This window comes from Lucilia sericata, unplaced genomic scaffold (genome assembly GCF_015586225.1).
Source record: "Lucilia sericata isolate MDLA Ls3-8-SP2 unplaced genomic scaffold, ASM1558622v1 Contig000051F_arrow, whole genome shotgun sequence".
NCBI lineage: Eukaryota > Metazoa > Arthropoda > Insecta > Diptera > Calliphoridae > Lucilia > Lucilia sericata.
Genome location: NW_023994087.1, coordinates 201,520 through 220,525, shown reverse-complemented (window position 1 = coordinate 220,525; position 19,006 = coordinate 201,520). Strand labels below are relative to the sequence as shown.

At 28.2% G+C, this 19,006-nt stretch overlaps 1 protein-coding gene across 6 annotated transcripts in view; it reads left to right on the top strand.

Moving 5' to 3' along the window:
* The first annotated feature begins 285 nt into the window (after positions 1-285).
* Positions 286-19,006, top strand: part of LOC119615972 — a 111,714-nt gene continuing 92,993 nt past the window's right edge. For all 6 annotated transcript variants that reach the window (XM_037972046.1, XM_037972047.1, XM_037972048.1 and 3 more), the window contains exon 1: positions 286-1,483. In XM_037972046.1, the coding sequence (XP_037827974.1) occupies positions 1,466-1,483 (18 nt within the window). In that variant the 5' untranslated portion in view covers positions 286-1,465. The remainder of the gene's footprint in view (positions 1,484-19,006) is intronic.

Below are 19,006 nucleotides of genomic sequence, written 5' to 3'. Positions count from 1 at the left end.
ACAAATATCCATTATATTAGGAGGGCAAAATAAAGCACAACAAAATAAAACAAGAACAATAATGCAAAGAAACAGAAAGAAATATATGAGTTGAATTCGTTAGATAGTCAAGATAATTGTTTGTATATGATTCTGGTTAGAATCGGTTTTCGTTATGTGTCGTTGTTTTTGTTTTTGCGTTGTCTTAGATTCTGTTTTCGTCTTCTCAGAAAAAAACATTTACTGAGGAAATGAAACTGAAACACATTGAGTTCGCTGTCTGTCAGATGTTAGTTTGAAAAGTGCTTTCATAACGTTCGGTACGCATTCATGTTTAATCACACGGTTCTTTTTTATATGTACATAGCGGCTGAAAGGGATAACCGAATACCTACACAGTAAACAAATATGATGCTTAACGGCATAAGTCAGTATAAAATTTTCAATTAATTCTCTAAAATTTAAAAAAAAGCAAAGTGAATATTATTGTTAAGAAAAGTATTGCATCTCAGTTATATGTAGAATCGTTCATAATACTTAAATTTTTTAAATTACATATATTCCCATCTACTTGTTAGACCTAAAAAGTTAAATTCAAACTAATTAAACGCACTCACATGCATATGTATGTGTAATTAAATATTCACACACTCACAAATATTCGGGCAAGTGTGTCTGTGTATGTATGCATTATTGTGTTCTAAAAACATCTAAAAAATAATAACTATAACCACTATTGGATTGACACAGATACGTACTGCACTAAGTGCATACATCGATGTAAATATCTACCAAGATACACATATGCATTAAAAAGAAAGTAAAAAAATATGAAAATAAATAAAACCCTTTGGTTAAAGTGATAGTGATGCCAGGTGATGTTTTTAATCTTTTCACTCTACACATGAGTGCGAGTGAATATTTATTTTACACTGTTGTGTCTGTTGAACTCATAAAGTATTTGATGTACTGGTGAAACACATGCCACGCATACCAAAACTTCCACAAATGGTCATTATTTACCATTCACCTTTAGTGTGGTAAAACGTTGTTAAAATCTCACACATATGGAACGAAGGAATTTATTTGTGAACGTATGTATGTATGCATATATGTAAGTGATTGAATGTGTGTCTGAATGTGCATACAAATTCAGATAATTTGTACCAGTATAAACATACAAACAGTTACATTTGAGTATGGATTTGTGTTCTTAAGTGTAAAATACTTGCAAAATCATTCGAAGATATGTTGTTGTTATAAAAACAATCAGTAAAGAAGAAAACAGAAACAAAACGTGCATACTAAGTGTAAAATAAAAAGCGGAAAATATTAAATAAAGATTTTCTATACAAAAATCATAACGTGCATTGGATTAATAATAATTTCAAACAACACAAAAAGTGACTGCGAAATATAGTCGAAAACCGAAACAAAGATTTCAATATAATTCAAGAGCTTAAAGCAACAATCTATTAAGTGATATATGATCACTGCAACTAAGGTAAATATTTAATAAGATTATTAACCTTTTTTGAACAAATAAAAACTATTTACAAAATTATTGATAACAACGATAGTGATTGTTTTTCATTCAATTGATTTGTGGTAATCAAATCGAAATCAATTAACATTTGACATTAATTGGTATTTATGAACAACTACATTTTGTCGTTTAATTAAAATTCATTTGATTTACTTCAAATTACGAATCTATCTACATATATACCCTCCATCAAAATTTAGTCGAAAATTTAAAATAATATGATATGTTATTATTTATCACCTGCAGATTGATTTTAATAAGAAAGATGGGGTTTTCGGACAGAACTTTGTAGAATTTATCAATCTAACAATGGTATTTTAATTAGCAATTTGGAATAAATTTTCCCTTAAAATAAATTTTAACTAATTCAAAATAATATTAAATTTAAATTAAGATCTTTTCTTCTGCAACAAAACAATTTTAAACAATAATTTAATTAGCAATTTAGAATAAATTTTCTCTTCAAACTACATAATTAAAAAATGTGTTTAATTAAAATTTTACTTTTGCAGAAAAACACTGTTAGAACCTTTCGATTTTGTAAGTTTATTAAGAACAAGGATAATTTCCAATTACTCTGTTAGGCTCATCAAACTCATCTCAAACTCCAGTTAATGTTTAACCGGCAAATATATAGGATATCGGTTAAAATGTATATCTTTATATCTGTATATCTTTTCGATACAGTTTTAATTAGAAAACTGGAAGTGAATACATACATATGTATATGGTGTCATAGCAATCGAATCTCCACACACATAATAAGAAGTTATTTTTGTTAATTTATGTACATAATTAGTTACAATGTATATCACTTTATATGGCGTAAGTTTAATATTGGGGTGATAATAACCTTAATTAAAACAATTGTTTATATTTTATTATTTCCTACTATATTTACTAAAACATACGGACGTTATTAAAATCCCAGTAAAAACTTTCATTACCATGTAAGGAGTTAAAAAATGCTAAAATTTACTTACACAATAGCATTTTAAGTCATTATTTTAAGATGGTGATGTCATTGGAGGCAAGTACTTACCACAAACGATTACAAGTAATTAGAAAAAGTAGTCATTGTAAATCGCGCGAAAAAACGTAAACTATTGAAAGCTATTATCCAGTTTTTGCCGGAATGCTTTAATTTATACATATTATGTACTTACGAATAACTCTTCTTAGGCGTATACGTTATGACTATTACATATGGTTATTACGTATACGCGAATGATATTTTCATGTTTTTTTTTTTAGTTCACATAAATATGTACATTGTACATATGTACATATGTATGTAGTTGAGGAAATATGCACGTATGTTATTTTCCTACTAGGGAGTTCAATTATAAGTTTTTTTCAAAACCCGGTTTTCAGGATATTAAATTTGTTTTTCTTTTTTTAATTTTAATGATTTTATAATTATTTTATGTTATTTTACATACCATTCACAAAACGACTTGAAAATATTATTATTATTATTATTTGTAAGAGAAATTTATAAAAAAGATCATTTAAATTTGTTTGTGAAAGAATTTAGACACGCGATTTACCGAGATTTAGCGTGGATGGTTTTTGCACCAATATGAGTCCTGAGAAAAAGGACAAATTCTAAATTTTAGTTTATTATTCTTAATTCAATCTAAAAAGTTATATTGAGAAGAATTAAATTAAATTTTTAACGGGTTCTTGAATCTCATTTCCTTGAATCTCAAATTCATTTTAATTCTAATATAAAAACGATTTATACACATTAATGAGAATAGAACTCTAAAAAAATTTGTTTTGCTAATGAACTAAAATATTTCTAAATCAAGAAAACTAATTTTGAAATAAGGTCATTTTGGTATCAATTAGATTTTTATCATATTTAAATCGATCTTAATTCAACTCAATTTAAGTATACATTGTGAGATGAATTTAATTCCATAAAGTATAAATAAGAGCTAAAATTTTTGTATTTGATTAATTCACTCGAACCAAGTATTTGTACTTGGTTTAAGAAAATTCGCTTCGGATTGATTTGAGTACGGATTACTCAATTCTTTTTTGAGTGTATATTAGGATAGGTCGAAAATAATCTTTTCTCTCCGATCAACTTCTAATAGTAAAATTATGTTGTATTTTAAAGTCGAATGGAAGTCTGTAAAATATTATTCAAATATTTTGAGAGTAACAGCCCGCGCACCGCCGCCAAAGTTCTTAAATGCATTTATATGAGAGAAAATGGCACTTTTTTGAGTTTTTTCTAAAAATATGTTTTGGAGATGCTGTTAAAATAATGGCCGTTTTTTGACCACCGACTAAACCTAGTAAGCGTTAGCCAATTTCAACAAAACACATTGCACATTTATGAATCTCATAAAGGCAAACATGAAAAGTGTTAGTTTTTGGATCCTTGCTCCAATCTAGTATGGACATGCATTTTACACAATTGGATTTGAATGATTTTCCGCATCGATTAAACCATGCCCGTCCGTCCGTCTGTTCGTGTGAAGCTTCAGGGACAATTACAAGTAGATAATGGGTCTCAAAAATTCCGTAATTTTGAGCTTATTGCGGGAAAAATAATTAAAATTTTTGTTAGTGTATTTCTAACATTTCAAAAAATTTTGAAATGGACCAAACCAAATGCCAAACTATTTTATAAATATTTTTCTGTATAATCTAAAGATTACGACAATTTTGACACCTATTTCGATTAAAACGAAAATAATATGCCCCATTAACACACTACACATCATTTTGTAAAAAGAAATTTTAAGATTATCTTTCTCGTAATCAGCTCAAAATTACAGAAATTTTGAGACCCATTACAAAAAAATCGAAAATATTTTATTTTTCAAAAATTATACTGAGATCAGAATATTTAATCGCTGGTAGGGAGCTGAGGACCATGTGAAAATAATATTTTTTTTAGTTTTCTCGTGTTCAGTACATTAATACGCATCGATCGAGAGGTATTCATACATGATATTCTAAATAAGAGTGTTATACATATTGTACATATGTATATGTATTTTAAAGACTTTATGGCTGAATCTTTATAGGACACTTATATTTTTTATGTAATTGATATAGATATATAGATTTTAAAAATCTGATTTTTACCTAGAAGTGTCAGTAAGCGTAAAAAGTTGGAGATTAAAGGGAGGAAAGACCAAAAGGCTAAATTAAGGAATGCGCACGAAAAAAATGGTTTCGTTTGTTTGAATTAATTTACGCACAGAATTAATTAGTATTGTTATAGTTTTTACATTTATCAGAACCTTCAGTAATGTTATATCAAATTTCATCTTAATTTGTAAAAAATAAATATTATTATTTCCACTGTAAAAAAATTAATGTGGTTTTCACGAAATAATTTTTTTTGTATGGGAAAATGTGTGTGTCACCAAAAATTCATTTTGTAGATCGTAGGAATGTTGAAACTACATGTGACTATTGTTACACAAATCAAAATCAAATCAAAATAATTCAAAAAGGAAGATATATGAAAATAAGAAGAATTTGCCACTTTAAATAGGCTTCTGTAAACGGAAAAGACGTAGTGACTTTTTAATTAATTTAATTTGTTAAATAAATTTGAATGTGTATCTACTTGTGATAAATATACAATAAGGTTATTTCATTAACAATTTGAAATTGTTTTGAAGTTGCAAATTTGAAAAAGGTTGCTTGCTCATTTGCTAAAGCTTTTTCTTTTAAAATAATGCCAAAGTATTCACCCATAACAACGTAAGAGAAGCGAAGCAACATTACCAGAAGCAATGATATTTATGAAAGTAAATGCTATGTAAACCACAAAAGAATTACATGGAGAACAATTACCATTTTCCCCAAATACCAGATACCGGAGTAAACCACGAATGAAATAAACAAATGTGAGAATATAAATGTAAAGTCTTTTAAATGATGTTTATGTGAGTGAGAACGTCTTACACACATACACATGCAATACAATAAATAAAGACATTGCGAGAAAAAATAATATAATATAAAATACAACAGTACAAATTGTAAATAGTGATGGTGACAGACAAATATATTAACCAGAATGAAACAGAAAAACAGGAAGAAAAGCAAAAACTGTCCTCAGAGACCCAAACGAAAATAAAAAAATACAAAATAACAAATACTAAAATAAATTTAAATAACAGAACGCGACAAAAATAAAGCAAACCTACCTTAAGAAGAGTTCTTCAAACAAAAAGGTTTATTTTACGTGGTTGAAATTAATTTTGAAAGAGCTACCAAGAAATGAGCATTAAAAAATATACAAAAATATTTAAATTGTACACCGCTTTTTATTTATTCTTTTTTTATTTTAGCTTAAATAAATACAAAAAAAATTTATTTTATTTTCTTTGTTTTTTTAACAACATTTTCCACTTTAGGTTTAAAACACAACTTTATACTATAAAATTGAACTACATAAGTAAACAACAAATACACCAACATACAACTACATACAAGTGTGCTTATATATGTATGTAGGTATGTATGTGTGTGTGTGATTGTATCTAGAATAAATTTTTATTTCAAAACTGACACAATATCATTTATTTACTTATTTTTTAGATAAAGGGTACAAAAGGCACTTAAAACGTAAAATAAAACAACAACACCAAAAAACTTTTCTTATTCCTTTCAAAAGAAATGTGGGCGGGTGGAAAAACAGGTTCGCAAACAAAAATAAAAAAGAAATAATAATCCAAGAAAGAGAACAGTGGCAACATATTTTTTGAATTTGATTTATACAGATTTGTTAAAGTATGTGTGTATATACATGTTGTTTTTACATAAAAAAATAAAGGAAAAAACAAGTAACACAAGTGTACAAAAATTCAAGATTCATGTTGTATGTGTAGAATAACAAATTCTTGCAAACAAGTGACACACACGAGAATTGCGTTAAGAATTTCCTAAAGAATCTTAAGTGTACTTGCAATTTGGTTCCACCTTCATACTCCTTCTGCCTTGTTGTATTCGATTTATTATTATGTATTTCTTTCTTGTTTTGCTTTTACTTCACAAATCTTTTATTTTGTAGTCATGATGGGAAAGTGTGGCATAAACATTTTTGCATGTGTTTTTCTGTGAGCACGATTAACACGCTTTAACAATTACAAGAATATAAAATGTTTTCTCCGTTTTTAACATTTCATGCGTCACTTCTAATTATAATTATTACATGCGTTTTATTTTAAATTACGACAAATAATTTTGTGATTGCAAAACATTCTCACTGTGTTAAAAAAAGTTAAGCATTTAATTGTTTTAAAGATTTATGACATTTTTTATAGCAGTAGCTTAAAACGATAATATGTATATGTTTATATATGTATGTTTGTATTATATATGAAAAATTTTGCAGATGAAATTTTTTTTTAAAATTATTATTTTTTTAAAATTTTGGACTATTTGTGCCTATATACAACCAAATTAATTGAATAAAAGTCGAATTATTTTAACATATTGAATATAAGAATTGTATATTTTTTCATTAAATTCAATGTTATTACATTATTAAAGTCCTAATTGTGTAAAACATTACACCAAGTTATATTTATATGGATAGAAAGAACTAAATTTTAAGTATATATACAAACAATCACAAAATTCGGACATTGCTTTGCCTTTCATAATTTGAAAATTTTTTATGAAAAACAAAAACAAAAATCTTTTTAAACAAAAGAAGGCGGATGCGTAAATTTACAATTCAGCTTTTTGATATATCAAATAAAAAGCATCGATGTATCGATTAACACCGTATGATACGATACATCGACATTTAAACGATGTATCGAAACCAAAACATCGATATTTACGATGCTTCGATTAACATCGAGCAGCTCTAATTCAAAAACGTATTTTTTGTTTAATTATTTACAAGACGATTCTGCAAGGAATATTTCTTATAGATTTTTGACTACAAATACTTTTAGAATTTTATGGGTCATTCGAATGCGTTTTTTTAACACTTGTTATATAAATACATAACAGTTTATTAAAGTGTGCGACAGTGATATAATTTAAAAGGCATTTGCCATAATTCAATATAAAGTGTCACAGTTATGTAATTAGGCAGCAATCGAGATACAATTTTGCACAAGTCTTTTTTATACAAACAGATATTATACTGTGATGTATTGCGAACATCGAACCATAATTGACCAACTCCAATATAAGGTTCCTTTCAGAATATTACACTAACGATCATAATTGACTTAACAGTAGCAGCATAGCGACGAAATTCGACATAAACAAGAACAAAAATCTATCTTCCAAATTTGATTTTAACACTCATAACTGGCTTAATAATGGCAGATTTATGACGAAATTCAACACAAACAGGAACAAAAATCACTTTACCAAATTTGGTGACGATCGGCTCATAATTGATCCTACCCCCCATATTAGATCCCCATTAGAAAATGATGCAAAAAATATAAAATTCTTTAAAAAAAGATTAAAGTTTAAATTTTTTAAATAGACCAAGTTTTTAGTATTTAAGTGTATCCAAACTGTCCACATTATTAATTAATTACTATATTTTTAATTTCCAAAAAATATGTAGTATCACTGATATGATTATAGGGAACTTTTCAATTAACACTTTAAAGAATTAAACATTTTCTTACAATATTAACTTGTACATGGAACAAATTCAATGGGAGTGATAGGTTTGTATGGCTTGTTGTTTAAAGTTTCAAAAATGACTCTAAGTTTCTATTTGTTAGTTGGCTTTTACCTAAATCTTCCAACTTGCTTTTAAACTTTAACAATTTTCCACAACACAAAGCTTTACTTTTTATATTGATCAACTGGAAAAGAGCAAAAAGCTAATTGTGTTGTTTTCTTTCTTTCTCACTCAAAAAGTATTTGTTTTTGTTTTGCTTATGTACAGAACGATTAAGCAATGTTAAAAGGTTGTGTATATTGTAGAAACGTTTGCGAATTGTTTTGTTAGTTTTAATACATTGCTCGTTAATCGATTCGGAAAGATTTTAAAATATGTATACAAATATTTTTTTATAAATAAATAAAATGTGTGTATGCAACTAAAGAGCCACAGCTCCACATCCAAAGAGTCGCATTTGGCTCGCGACTCGCGAGCCGTAGTTTGCCGACCCCTGACTTAGTGAGATCTAATACCGCCGGCCACTTTTTCAATGCTGTGTAAACCATATGCAAAGTTTTGAAGTCCAAAATCTTAATAGTATTTTGGGGAATGGGCCTTTCAACACGGCCAGATATAATAAGTCTGAAACTGGAGATTAAGTACAGCAAAATTGCGTTCTAATTTTTTTTAATTCGTGATCCTGTTTCCCTGTAAAAGAACTTCAAAATTTCAAAGGAGCACATTAAAAAAAATATATAAATACTTCTGCTTACCCTGCTACGCCAAATTTGGTGTCGAATAACCAAGAAGAGTTGTAAAATATTTTTTGTTATTTATAAATTGATTTTGTCCGGATCAAAAGATGTCAAAAATGCCTTTCAAATTTGTTTTTGAAAAAATAATATTGAAAGCCTAAATAGAATGAAAATTTTAAAAGACATTTTTGACATCTATTTTCCTGACAGTATAAAATAAAAAATATTTCCCAACACTTCTTGTTCTCTTAACATCAAATTTGGCATTGTTTATTCAGTAGAAATATGTTAAAATATTTTTTGAAAAATTTTCTTTTTAAGACTTTGAAGTCCTTTAAAAAGGTCACAGAATCACGAAATGAAAAACTAAAAACGCATTTTTTCCCATTAAATTGATAGCTTCAGACTTATACCATCCACTTCGTGTATAACGAATTTTTTCTCTTTTTGTCGGACGGTGTTTTATACGAATAAAGAGAAAAAATACCCATAAAGTTTTTGACATTGATAATATTATATAGCAAGAATTAGTTCATATTCCTAATGATAGTTGTACTACACATCCAACCTATCGATTAAAACGCGAAAAATTTATAGTCGGGCATCTCTGATCATATTATATCTCTGAACATATATAAAATGTGGATTATTTCTAATAATAAAGCATTTAACATGTTTTGTTAACTCAATTCCGAAATATTTTAACAATTTGTTGACAAATAAAGTGATTTTCTGAAAGAGGTGTTGTATGGAGACAATCCTTATACAATTTGTGTGCAGTGATTTATATATGTTTACATCAAAGATATTTACCCTTGATACAGTGTTTATACGTGAATGTTTTGACCATGATATTATTTTCTGAAGGGGGCTTTCTAAGAGGGATAGGGTCAAATGAGGCCCGATAATTAAGAAATTCGGCAGTATCAGTTAGACTTACATAAAACTAAGTTATGCCCTATTTGGGAGGTACAGAGTCAAAAGAAACCTTTCTGCTAAATGCCATCAAATTGTCTTCAAAATTGTGACCTGTAGTTTCATTTCAGGGTTTACATGGATGGACGGAAATCGACTCAGTAAATGATTCTAAGTCGATTCGTAAACTTAAACGTGGATATAGGACCAATATTACTGTGTGTTACAAATATATGAACACTATGGACAATGAGGACATTATAATCTAAAAAACTTGGATCAGTAAGATGTGACATTAATGATATATGTTGAATAAGGATTTAATCGAAACAAATTATTTTAATGATGCGGAAGATATCACAACATGTCACAATTATTCCAGAGTGATGAAAACACCATAAAAAAGTTCAATTTTATCTTTTAGATTAAATTTGGATTTATTTAACAAATAAAAGTTGGTCGAAAGGCTAATTTTTCAATCCGTCCAGATGTCATGTATTCATGGCAGTACAATATTATTGGTATTACTGGTTCAAAATACAGTTACAGATTTTAAACTATAGGTATTGATATACAAAGTAAGCAAGTTAAATAAAAGCTTGTAATATGTATATTTAAAAATGAGCAATTTTCGTTTATACCCCTAATTTTAATTTTCCTACTACACCTGCAAGCAATCAAAGGAGAAACCAAAAACACACACGTAATAGTTTATGCACAACAATAAATCGATTGAGTTCACGTACATATGTATACAAGAGTAAGTACCGAGCAGTTCAACGAGCCAGTCACTAACTACCTATTTAACCTACTACTTAGGATTTCCCCTAGTCAGCGGCTAACCAGAAGTGTTGCTATTTTAACATGTGATTGTACTAAAAAAAAGTCACTCTTCACTTCATACATTACAAAGATACAGTCAGAAAGCTTGTCCAAAGGAGTCAATACATGGCAATGCATATTTTTGATTAAATTTGTTTTTTAAGCGTTCACTTTGTATATTACTTAGGGACAGAAAAGTGACGACTGTCTTCACTCTTGTTTACAATGAATACATTCGTGATGAAATACCAACCAATGGTTAAGCGTAGTGGAAATGACTGTCTTTTTCGGCTGCATTGCCTCTTCGTCGAACGGCTGGGTGAGTATGAATGCGTGTATGTGCATCATATTATTTTGTGTCACATATGTTTTAAACTTTAGCAGAACGATAACGTACTTGTAGAGCTTTTGCTACGTGATTTTGATAATTAAGTTCTATGTACCTGGATTTTAAACAATTCACTTAAACTATACACTAGAGGGGCCCAAAAATATAGATTTTGTTTGGTTAGATCTTATTTTGTTCATCAGTATCTAAAACTAACATTTAACAGCTCTTAGTTTTAGATATTAATGAACAAAATAAGATCTAACCAAACAAACTCTATATTTTTTGGGCCCTTCTAGTGTAAAGTTTTCGTGAATTGTTTAAAATCCAGGTGCATAAAACTTAATCAAAAACACGTAGCAAATGCTCTGCTAAAGATCCATCTAAACAAAATCTATATTTTTGGGCCATTCTACTGTATACAAACAGACTTCTTCTGTCAACCTGCCACATATGTATGAACACATACTGGCTTCGGTGTTATCTTGTTTGAACGTCTGTATACATCAGCATCTATTTTACATATAACAGTTCCTATCGATGTTGTTTTAGTATAATATTGATCAAACTGTGCTCTTATTTGCTGTTATTTCCCATTCTATTGTTGATAAAATTGAAAGTTTTCAAGTACGAAAACTAATAAACTTCATAAGTTTGCTAATACTTTAATAGCTACTGAATTCGCCGTTTTAGTAAATAACTTCCCTTTACTTTGGGATGCTTAGACTTAAGTAATATAAGATCTAAATACAAAAGAAATTTCTTTGAAAGTGCAAGATTGACAAAATCTCTAGTTCGAGTGAATTAAACACAACGATGGACCCATGTGAGGACTAGGTATTTCAAACTCAAGATAAAAATGTGCCGAATCTTGTATACCTTTCACCATAGAATTTTTGTGATTTATTGAGCATTTTTATTTAAACATCCTACAGTTTTCTGATAAAATTCTAAATAAATCAACAGTTATCTTGTCTCTATAAAAAGCCGTATTTTGTTTGTGTTTTTTCCCCCAAAAAATTTTTCTTCTATAGAAACAAATTATTTTTTGGGACTATATAAAAATTGTATATGAATCGGAAAGAATTTAATGTAGAAGCATGTATTATATGCACATTTTTTATTTTTTTTTAAGCTGTTTCTTAAATGTAGACATTTTGGGTTAAACGAAAAAAAGTGGTAAATTTTAACTAATTCTGTGATAATTAATCGAATTCTGCCACGAAATTTCATTATCCGATTGGATTAAAACTATTCACCAGTTAATTTTAGACATGGTGTAATAAAATTATACTCACAAAAGACAATTTTCAGGGGCGGGACTATTAAGCGAAATTTGCTTGCAAATCATAAAAAAGCTTTAAAAATAATAAAATAAGTATAAGTTTGGGAACTTTGTGGTGATTAAGTTTATAGGTTTTATGGACGTTAAAGTCATTTTATAAGTATGTCCTTAGAATATATGATAGAGAGATTTCAGTTCCTATACAATTCGCTACTTTCTGGAATTTCGAGGCAAGTTATGATCCTTATAGTAATTTTCTAAAGGCAACATTATATGGATTGTAGGGTCTATTATAGGACAATGCTTATAAAATTTAACAGAGTAATTTTAGTTGCTACAAAACTTGTTCATGTCGAACAACCATAAAAATTGAAAATCGACATTCATATTGAAAATGTTTTTTTTTTTTTTTTTGTTTTTTTGGAATTTTTGAAATTCAAAAGTTCGTAACAACAAATTAGTCACAGAAAATCCTAAAAAGCTACACATTATACAATGTCTATTATTGATAAAGGAAAGATAACATGTAAGAAAATGTAATTTTTATAACAACAATAGTTTTAATTTTATAATCACTGATGTCAAGAGAATTCATTTTATGTAAAATTAAAATTTAAAACAAGACACTAAAATAAACTAAAATTTAAATAAAAATAAATATTAACATAATAAATATAAACTTTTGCTTTTTATTGCATATTTTGCACTGTAGTATACCGTTCTCCCTCATTCATCAACTCTAAATTCAACTATATATTAACAAGAAATATTTCAATATTTCACTGCATTTGTTGCTTTATTTCCCCACAACATAAAATTACAAATACATACCTATAAATAAAAGTAAAATAATTTTTGGAAAAGACGAAAAACCCTTAACAGATTTCTATTGCATAATCTTTTATGAAAAAATAAAACCTAAAAGAACATAAATGAGGAATTCCATTTTAAATTTAAATGATTTTTCCCATAGTCACCGATTTAGACAAAATTTTGTAAACAAGTAAAGGAAGGTCAAACAACAAAATTTGGAATAAAAAACAAATCTATCTTTATTATTTTTTTTTTTTTTGGAAATTTTTATATTATTGGTTTTTTAGCTTTCCCTAGATTAGGATTCTTACTAGTCTCCGAGATATAAACAAAAATTTCCACGTGCATCTAAAAAATGGTCTCAAAATATTAAAAATTGCTTAATTTTTTAATTTTTCAACTGAACAAAATTTATAAAAATTAAAATTTTAAATTAAATTATATAAATTGTCTACATTTTTGTAGTGATACATTGAAATTTCTGTCCATATCTAGGAAATTAGTAGGAATCCCAATCTAAAATAATATAAAAATTAAAAAAAAAATAAAGACAGATTTTTTTTTTATATGATTCTTAATTTTGGTCGGACGTGATACCCTACACCAGTTATGAATATTAAATATGATTTATTTTTCATAATAAAGCATTTATCTTGAATATTATTTTTTTTTCGATTAATTTATGGAAGAAAAACTAAGGTAGGGTAAAGGCAAATATCAGGCGATCCCGATAAAATTTGGGGAATATTCTATATCACCGTGCAACAGTCCTTTTCACACATGAAAAAATCTATGTGTGCAGGAAACTGTGGACTATTAGTATTAACTCTGTTTTTCATAATCAGTTCTTAGCCCTGTAAAGTAAAGACTTTAAAGTTTAAAGGAAAAATGATTTCTAAGGTATTCCGAATTTATATAAAAAAGTTGGTATTAATATTAAATGAAGCTGAGAACCTCTGCTCCAAAATATTTATTTCAATTCATCAGGATTATTAAAAATGGAAGCTTAAAGAAAATTTGTCACAAAAAAGTAGTAAAAACTTTGGGTTTCGAAAATTAGACCTTTTTTAATTCATTTTCTTTACAGATTTTTTGTAAATAATATATATGAAAAGTAAAGATTCCCAGCTTTCATTCGATACCAATATTAGCATCGTACATCTATAAATATTTAAAATATTCGTTTGAAATTGTAAGTCTTTTAAACTTTGAAATCCTTTTATTTATATTATTGCTGAATTTGTTTGAAAGTGAGTTTTGGGATATGACTTTAATGTCATATTCTGAAGGGGATTTGTATGGGGAGCTTGGGTCAAATGAGGATCGATCTTTATCCAATTCGGCAAGGTCATAAAGGCTTGTATAAAACTTCATTGTGCCGCCCTTTTCTGAGGGTTCTGTTGCATGGGGCTAAGTGAAATAATGTAATAATGGGCTTCGTATTTGGGTCAAAAAAACGTATGTGCCAAATTTCATGCAATTATCTTATATGCTTTATACTTTAAGGTAGATATAGGACGAATATTTTTGAGCGATACAAACATCCTTAACGTATTTACAAAATTTTGTCCAAAGCAGTGAAAAATCTTTTCATTTTAAAATGGAATTTCTCAAATGAAATGATATTATAATATGAGAGGAAGAGAATGAGTAGCATAAAGTAGTGTAAGCAAGTTAAGAATTTTAGTTTTTCCCTCTTTTTTGTTAGAACTTGTCGTCTGCAAGTAATTTTGTAAATATACTACTATAATATGGATATAAGTTTGTTTACTCTGATACATACATAGTTTTTGCAGCTCTCAAGTTTGACTAACATTTACAAATAATTTTCGCAATGGTTTTTAAATAGCAGAAATGCACAAAAAAAATATTAAAAAGCTGAAAAAACTCTGCGACAAAAATCAAATTAGTGTCAAAACGTTGTGTTTAAGTTTTTTCCTGTGCAACAGCGTATAAAAACCCAACAATTTCCTTAAGCCTTCATAGTAAAAATAATACAAAAACAACGACAGCAGCAGCAAACAGCAACAGAAAAAAACATGAAATTTTGTTGTAGATGCAAAACATACAAATACAAGTACACTACACATGCACACACACACTCACTCACTCAAGAAACAAAAACATTGAGTGACTGACTGCTTGACTGACTGTATGAATGAATGAATAAAATGAATGAGCGAATGAACGAACGAATAAATGTTAAATAACAATATGAAAAACTTAAACAGAAAAAATAAAAAAATTAAATAAAATAAAGTAGAACGAATAGAAACAGCAACAGAACACTATAGAATATTTAGAATAAAATAAAAATTCAAATGAGAGTTTAACGTTTATTTAATGTTGTTTTTAAAATTTTCCAAATACTCGCACTGAAAGACGCTTAGTGGTTGTGTAAAACTAAAGCAAAGCGATGACATTCGTTTGTTATAATTTCGCAAAAACAGCTAAAATAGCAACAACAACGACAACAACACGAAAATCTAAATCAAAAAATAAACAAACAAACTGATTATGTCGAGGAATACAGCGCAGTAGGATTGAATGTAGTGAGGTCCTTTCTTTTAGCCGACTGGATGGCTAAATGTTTGGAAGTTGTAGTTATTATTGTTAGTTGACATTGGTCGGAAGGTGGAGGGAGATGTTGTAGTTGAAGCATTGAATATAAAAAGCTGTCAGTTATTGTGTCAGTAAAAACACAAATTGAAATAAAGTTTTTGTGACATAAAGCTAAAATACCAATGGGATTTTCGACATAAAACTTTTTATTTCTATGTACAATTTGTGTATCTGTGTGTCAGTGAGTGTGTTCGTATGTGTGTTTATCTACGAATGTATGAGTAAATTATTACAGTATGTCGTTTGTTAAAGTGGTACATAGTTTAATGTACATATGTTTATGTATGTATAGTACAAAATAATTGATGGCTCTTTCACTAACTAACCTTTCGTTAACTAACTATCCAACCAACGAACCATCTAACAGACTGACTGAGTTTCTTAGTGTCTGGTTGACTTTGTGTAGTAAATGATGTAAAATTACCATAACATTGTTAATAATGAAGATCATTATTGTTAAATGTGTCAACTTTGTCTATTCTTTCATACAATATTTTTATTTCTCTATTCTACATCGCACTGTAGTGTAGTATGTATGTATGTATAAAATCCTGCGAGTGAGCTAGTATAAGTTTGTGCATGTGTATGTGTTTGTGGAGAAGCGAACGCTGATTTAAGTGAATATTTACAATGACTGATTGCTATTCACGCTTCCAGACAACAGTTTAAGTAATTTTACTTGTTGTTGGCCTTTTATACTTTAATTTCTTTGGTGTAACTTGTGTTGTTACCTCAGTTTTTTTCAGTTCACGATTCAATTGAATTCAACTCCAAGTAAATACACTCAATCAATCTTAAATCGTTTCTTTCTTGCTGTTAAGGCCTTTAAAAATTGTGTAATACAAAGAACGGAAAAAGGAAAAGTTTCTTACAGGTGGCTGCTTTTAAACACGCCAGTCGTGCTTCAACCCATACCTACGTATGTACATATTTATATATATACGCAGCACTGTTAAACAGTTCCTTTGTGAAAAGTCAAAAAGTATACCTTTTGATTTCGCATCAATATAAACTAATTCGTGCGCGATGTTTTATTTGAGCATGAGTTATCGGGCTAAACTTTTCAATAACAAGCTTTTCTACTTCAGTATTCCTTTTTGCAACTTTTGAGCAGCTTTAAGACGCGCACTCCTACTCATGAACATTGTAAATACACACATTTTTTCATAATATTTTTCTATAACAGCAATTTTGATTTATTGGTTGTATAAGAAGTTACGTATTGTATTGTTGTTTTTGTCCTGTTCTTTCAAATTTATTTACTTTTGCTGGAATAATACAATTTTTATTTTACTTTTACTTTCTTTTGACATTTTCTAATGGTTTAATAATATGATTTCTAGATTAAAAACACTACAAATATCAAACAGTGGAATTGGTGGTTCAGTTTTATGGAGCAAAATATTTTTTTGTGCAGTTCGCGGTTAAGTATGAATGGCTTTATTTTTATGATCGTTTTATTTATATTTATTTCTTTCTACATGTTAAGGAAACTTTCATACGAAACTATAACATGAAATAACTAAAAGTCTTTTGTCATATTTTTCCCAATTTAAGTGGCTAAAGTGTATAGTATACTTTAGGGTTATAACTTTTATAAATTTTTTTTTGAAATTTCATAACGGCCCTATCCAATTTACAAGTTTCCGCGGCAAATGCGTTAATGCTTTCGATATTTACTTTAAACCCCCTTTAAAATTTACCTCCCAAACATGTATATTATACTATTTAAAATTCATGTAAATTTATTTGAAAATGTCTGTAGAAAATCGATTTGACACCAGAAACATTTTCGTTATTACAACACCACTGGCTACCACGTAGTGATAGGGCCTAATTTTGGTTATAACCCTAATACTCATACATACATAAGTATGTAAGTATATATATTTTTTTTGTTTTTTTATTTTATATGTGTTTACTTTATTATCAGAATTGTCCTGGTGGCATATAAACTATATGTTTCCATTTTTAAATCAATTATATTTTGCTTCTGGCTCAACCATATTTGTGGTGTGTTACTACATATAGTTATTATTTAACTTATTGCGTATCATGAGTGTACATATTAAAATTAAATTTAAGAATTCTAAACAGTGTTTAAATACTTTCAGGTAAATGAATTAGAGTTACTGTATTTGAAAATTGTGAAATCAACAAAATAAATTAGCACAGGTACGTATGTACATGTTCATTAGAGGTGTCCAAAAAATATTCTTTTGTTGATAAGTGTCTAAAACTTACTGATATAAAGAGTTAGTCAAATCGGATAACGGATAACGGGTGCCGTGCCGAGAATACGAATAACGCTTTGCTATAGGAATTTTGGTTTTATTTACGCATGAATGAAGTTTTTTATGTTTTATGTCCATGGACGTTATGACAATTGTGTCACATGCATATCCCTTAAAATTCCATTTAAAATTACTGCATATTTTTTGAAATAAAATTAAGAATTTTTTTAAAAGACAAACAAAATATTTTTATTTATTTTGACATTGAGATCATACAAGTACAAAAACAAAATACATGTTGTTTTTGTATTGTTGTAGTGATGCATATACCTGTTTAGTGTACCCTGCATTTATCAAAAAAGGCTTAAGCCGGTATTCGAAATTTCCTAGAGTTTAAAACTAGTGTTTACGACCTAAAGCCGGCTAACCAGGACACTTTTTAAAAGGAATCCAAAATGCAACATACACCAAATTTAGATTGTCCCTAAATTCTAAACAAATTTTCCAATAAATCTCTTTTTTAAAAGTGTGACAATTTCCATGGACATTATGACATTTTAAAAAAGTATAAAATCTGTTATGCCATCTGAAAGTCCAATCTTTCGGCTTAAAAGTAAAGGTTTAACCTCTGCTTATATTTTCTTTTTTTCGATATTGGTAATTTCATGTCAATTAACCCAACTTTTAAAATCGATGTTTTCCGATTTGCATGAATTTACACCAAGGTTAGTACTGTTAGAAAGTAAGCCCGACCTGATGTTCGTCATACTTTAAAATTTAATTTCTGGTTCCATAAAATTTCATAACAATTACTGTCTAATCAACATATGTATGTATTTAAGACTGTTCAAACCATATTCTAGGGGAGCCACTTGTATGAGAGCTAGGCGAAATCGTTCACCGATATTGCTCATTTTCAATGCTAAACAACCCTTATTAATAAAGATTATTAGAAAATTTCAGAGTTTTAGTTCATCATTTTATTCTAAAAAATGTCACTGATGATACGTTATTTTGTTTCAGAAAATATAAATACAAAATAACGCAACAAACATAACTTGTAAAATACTTCGAAAAATAATATT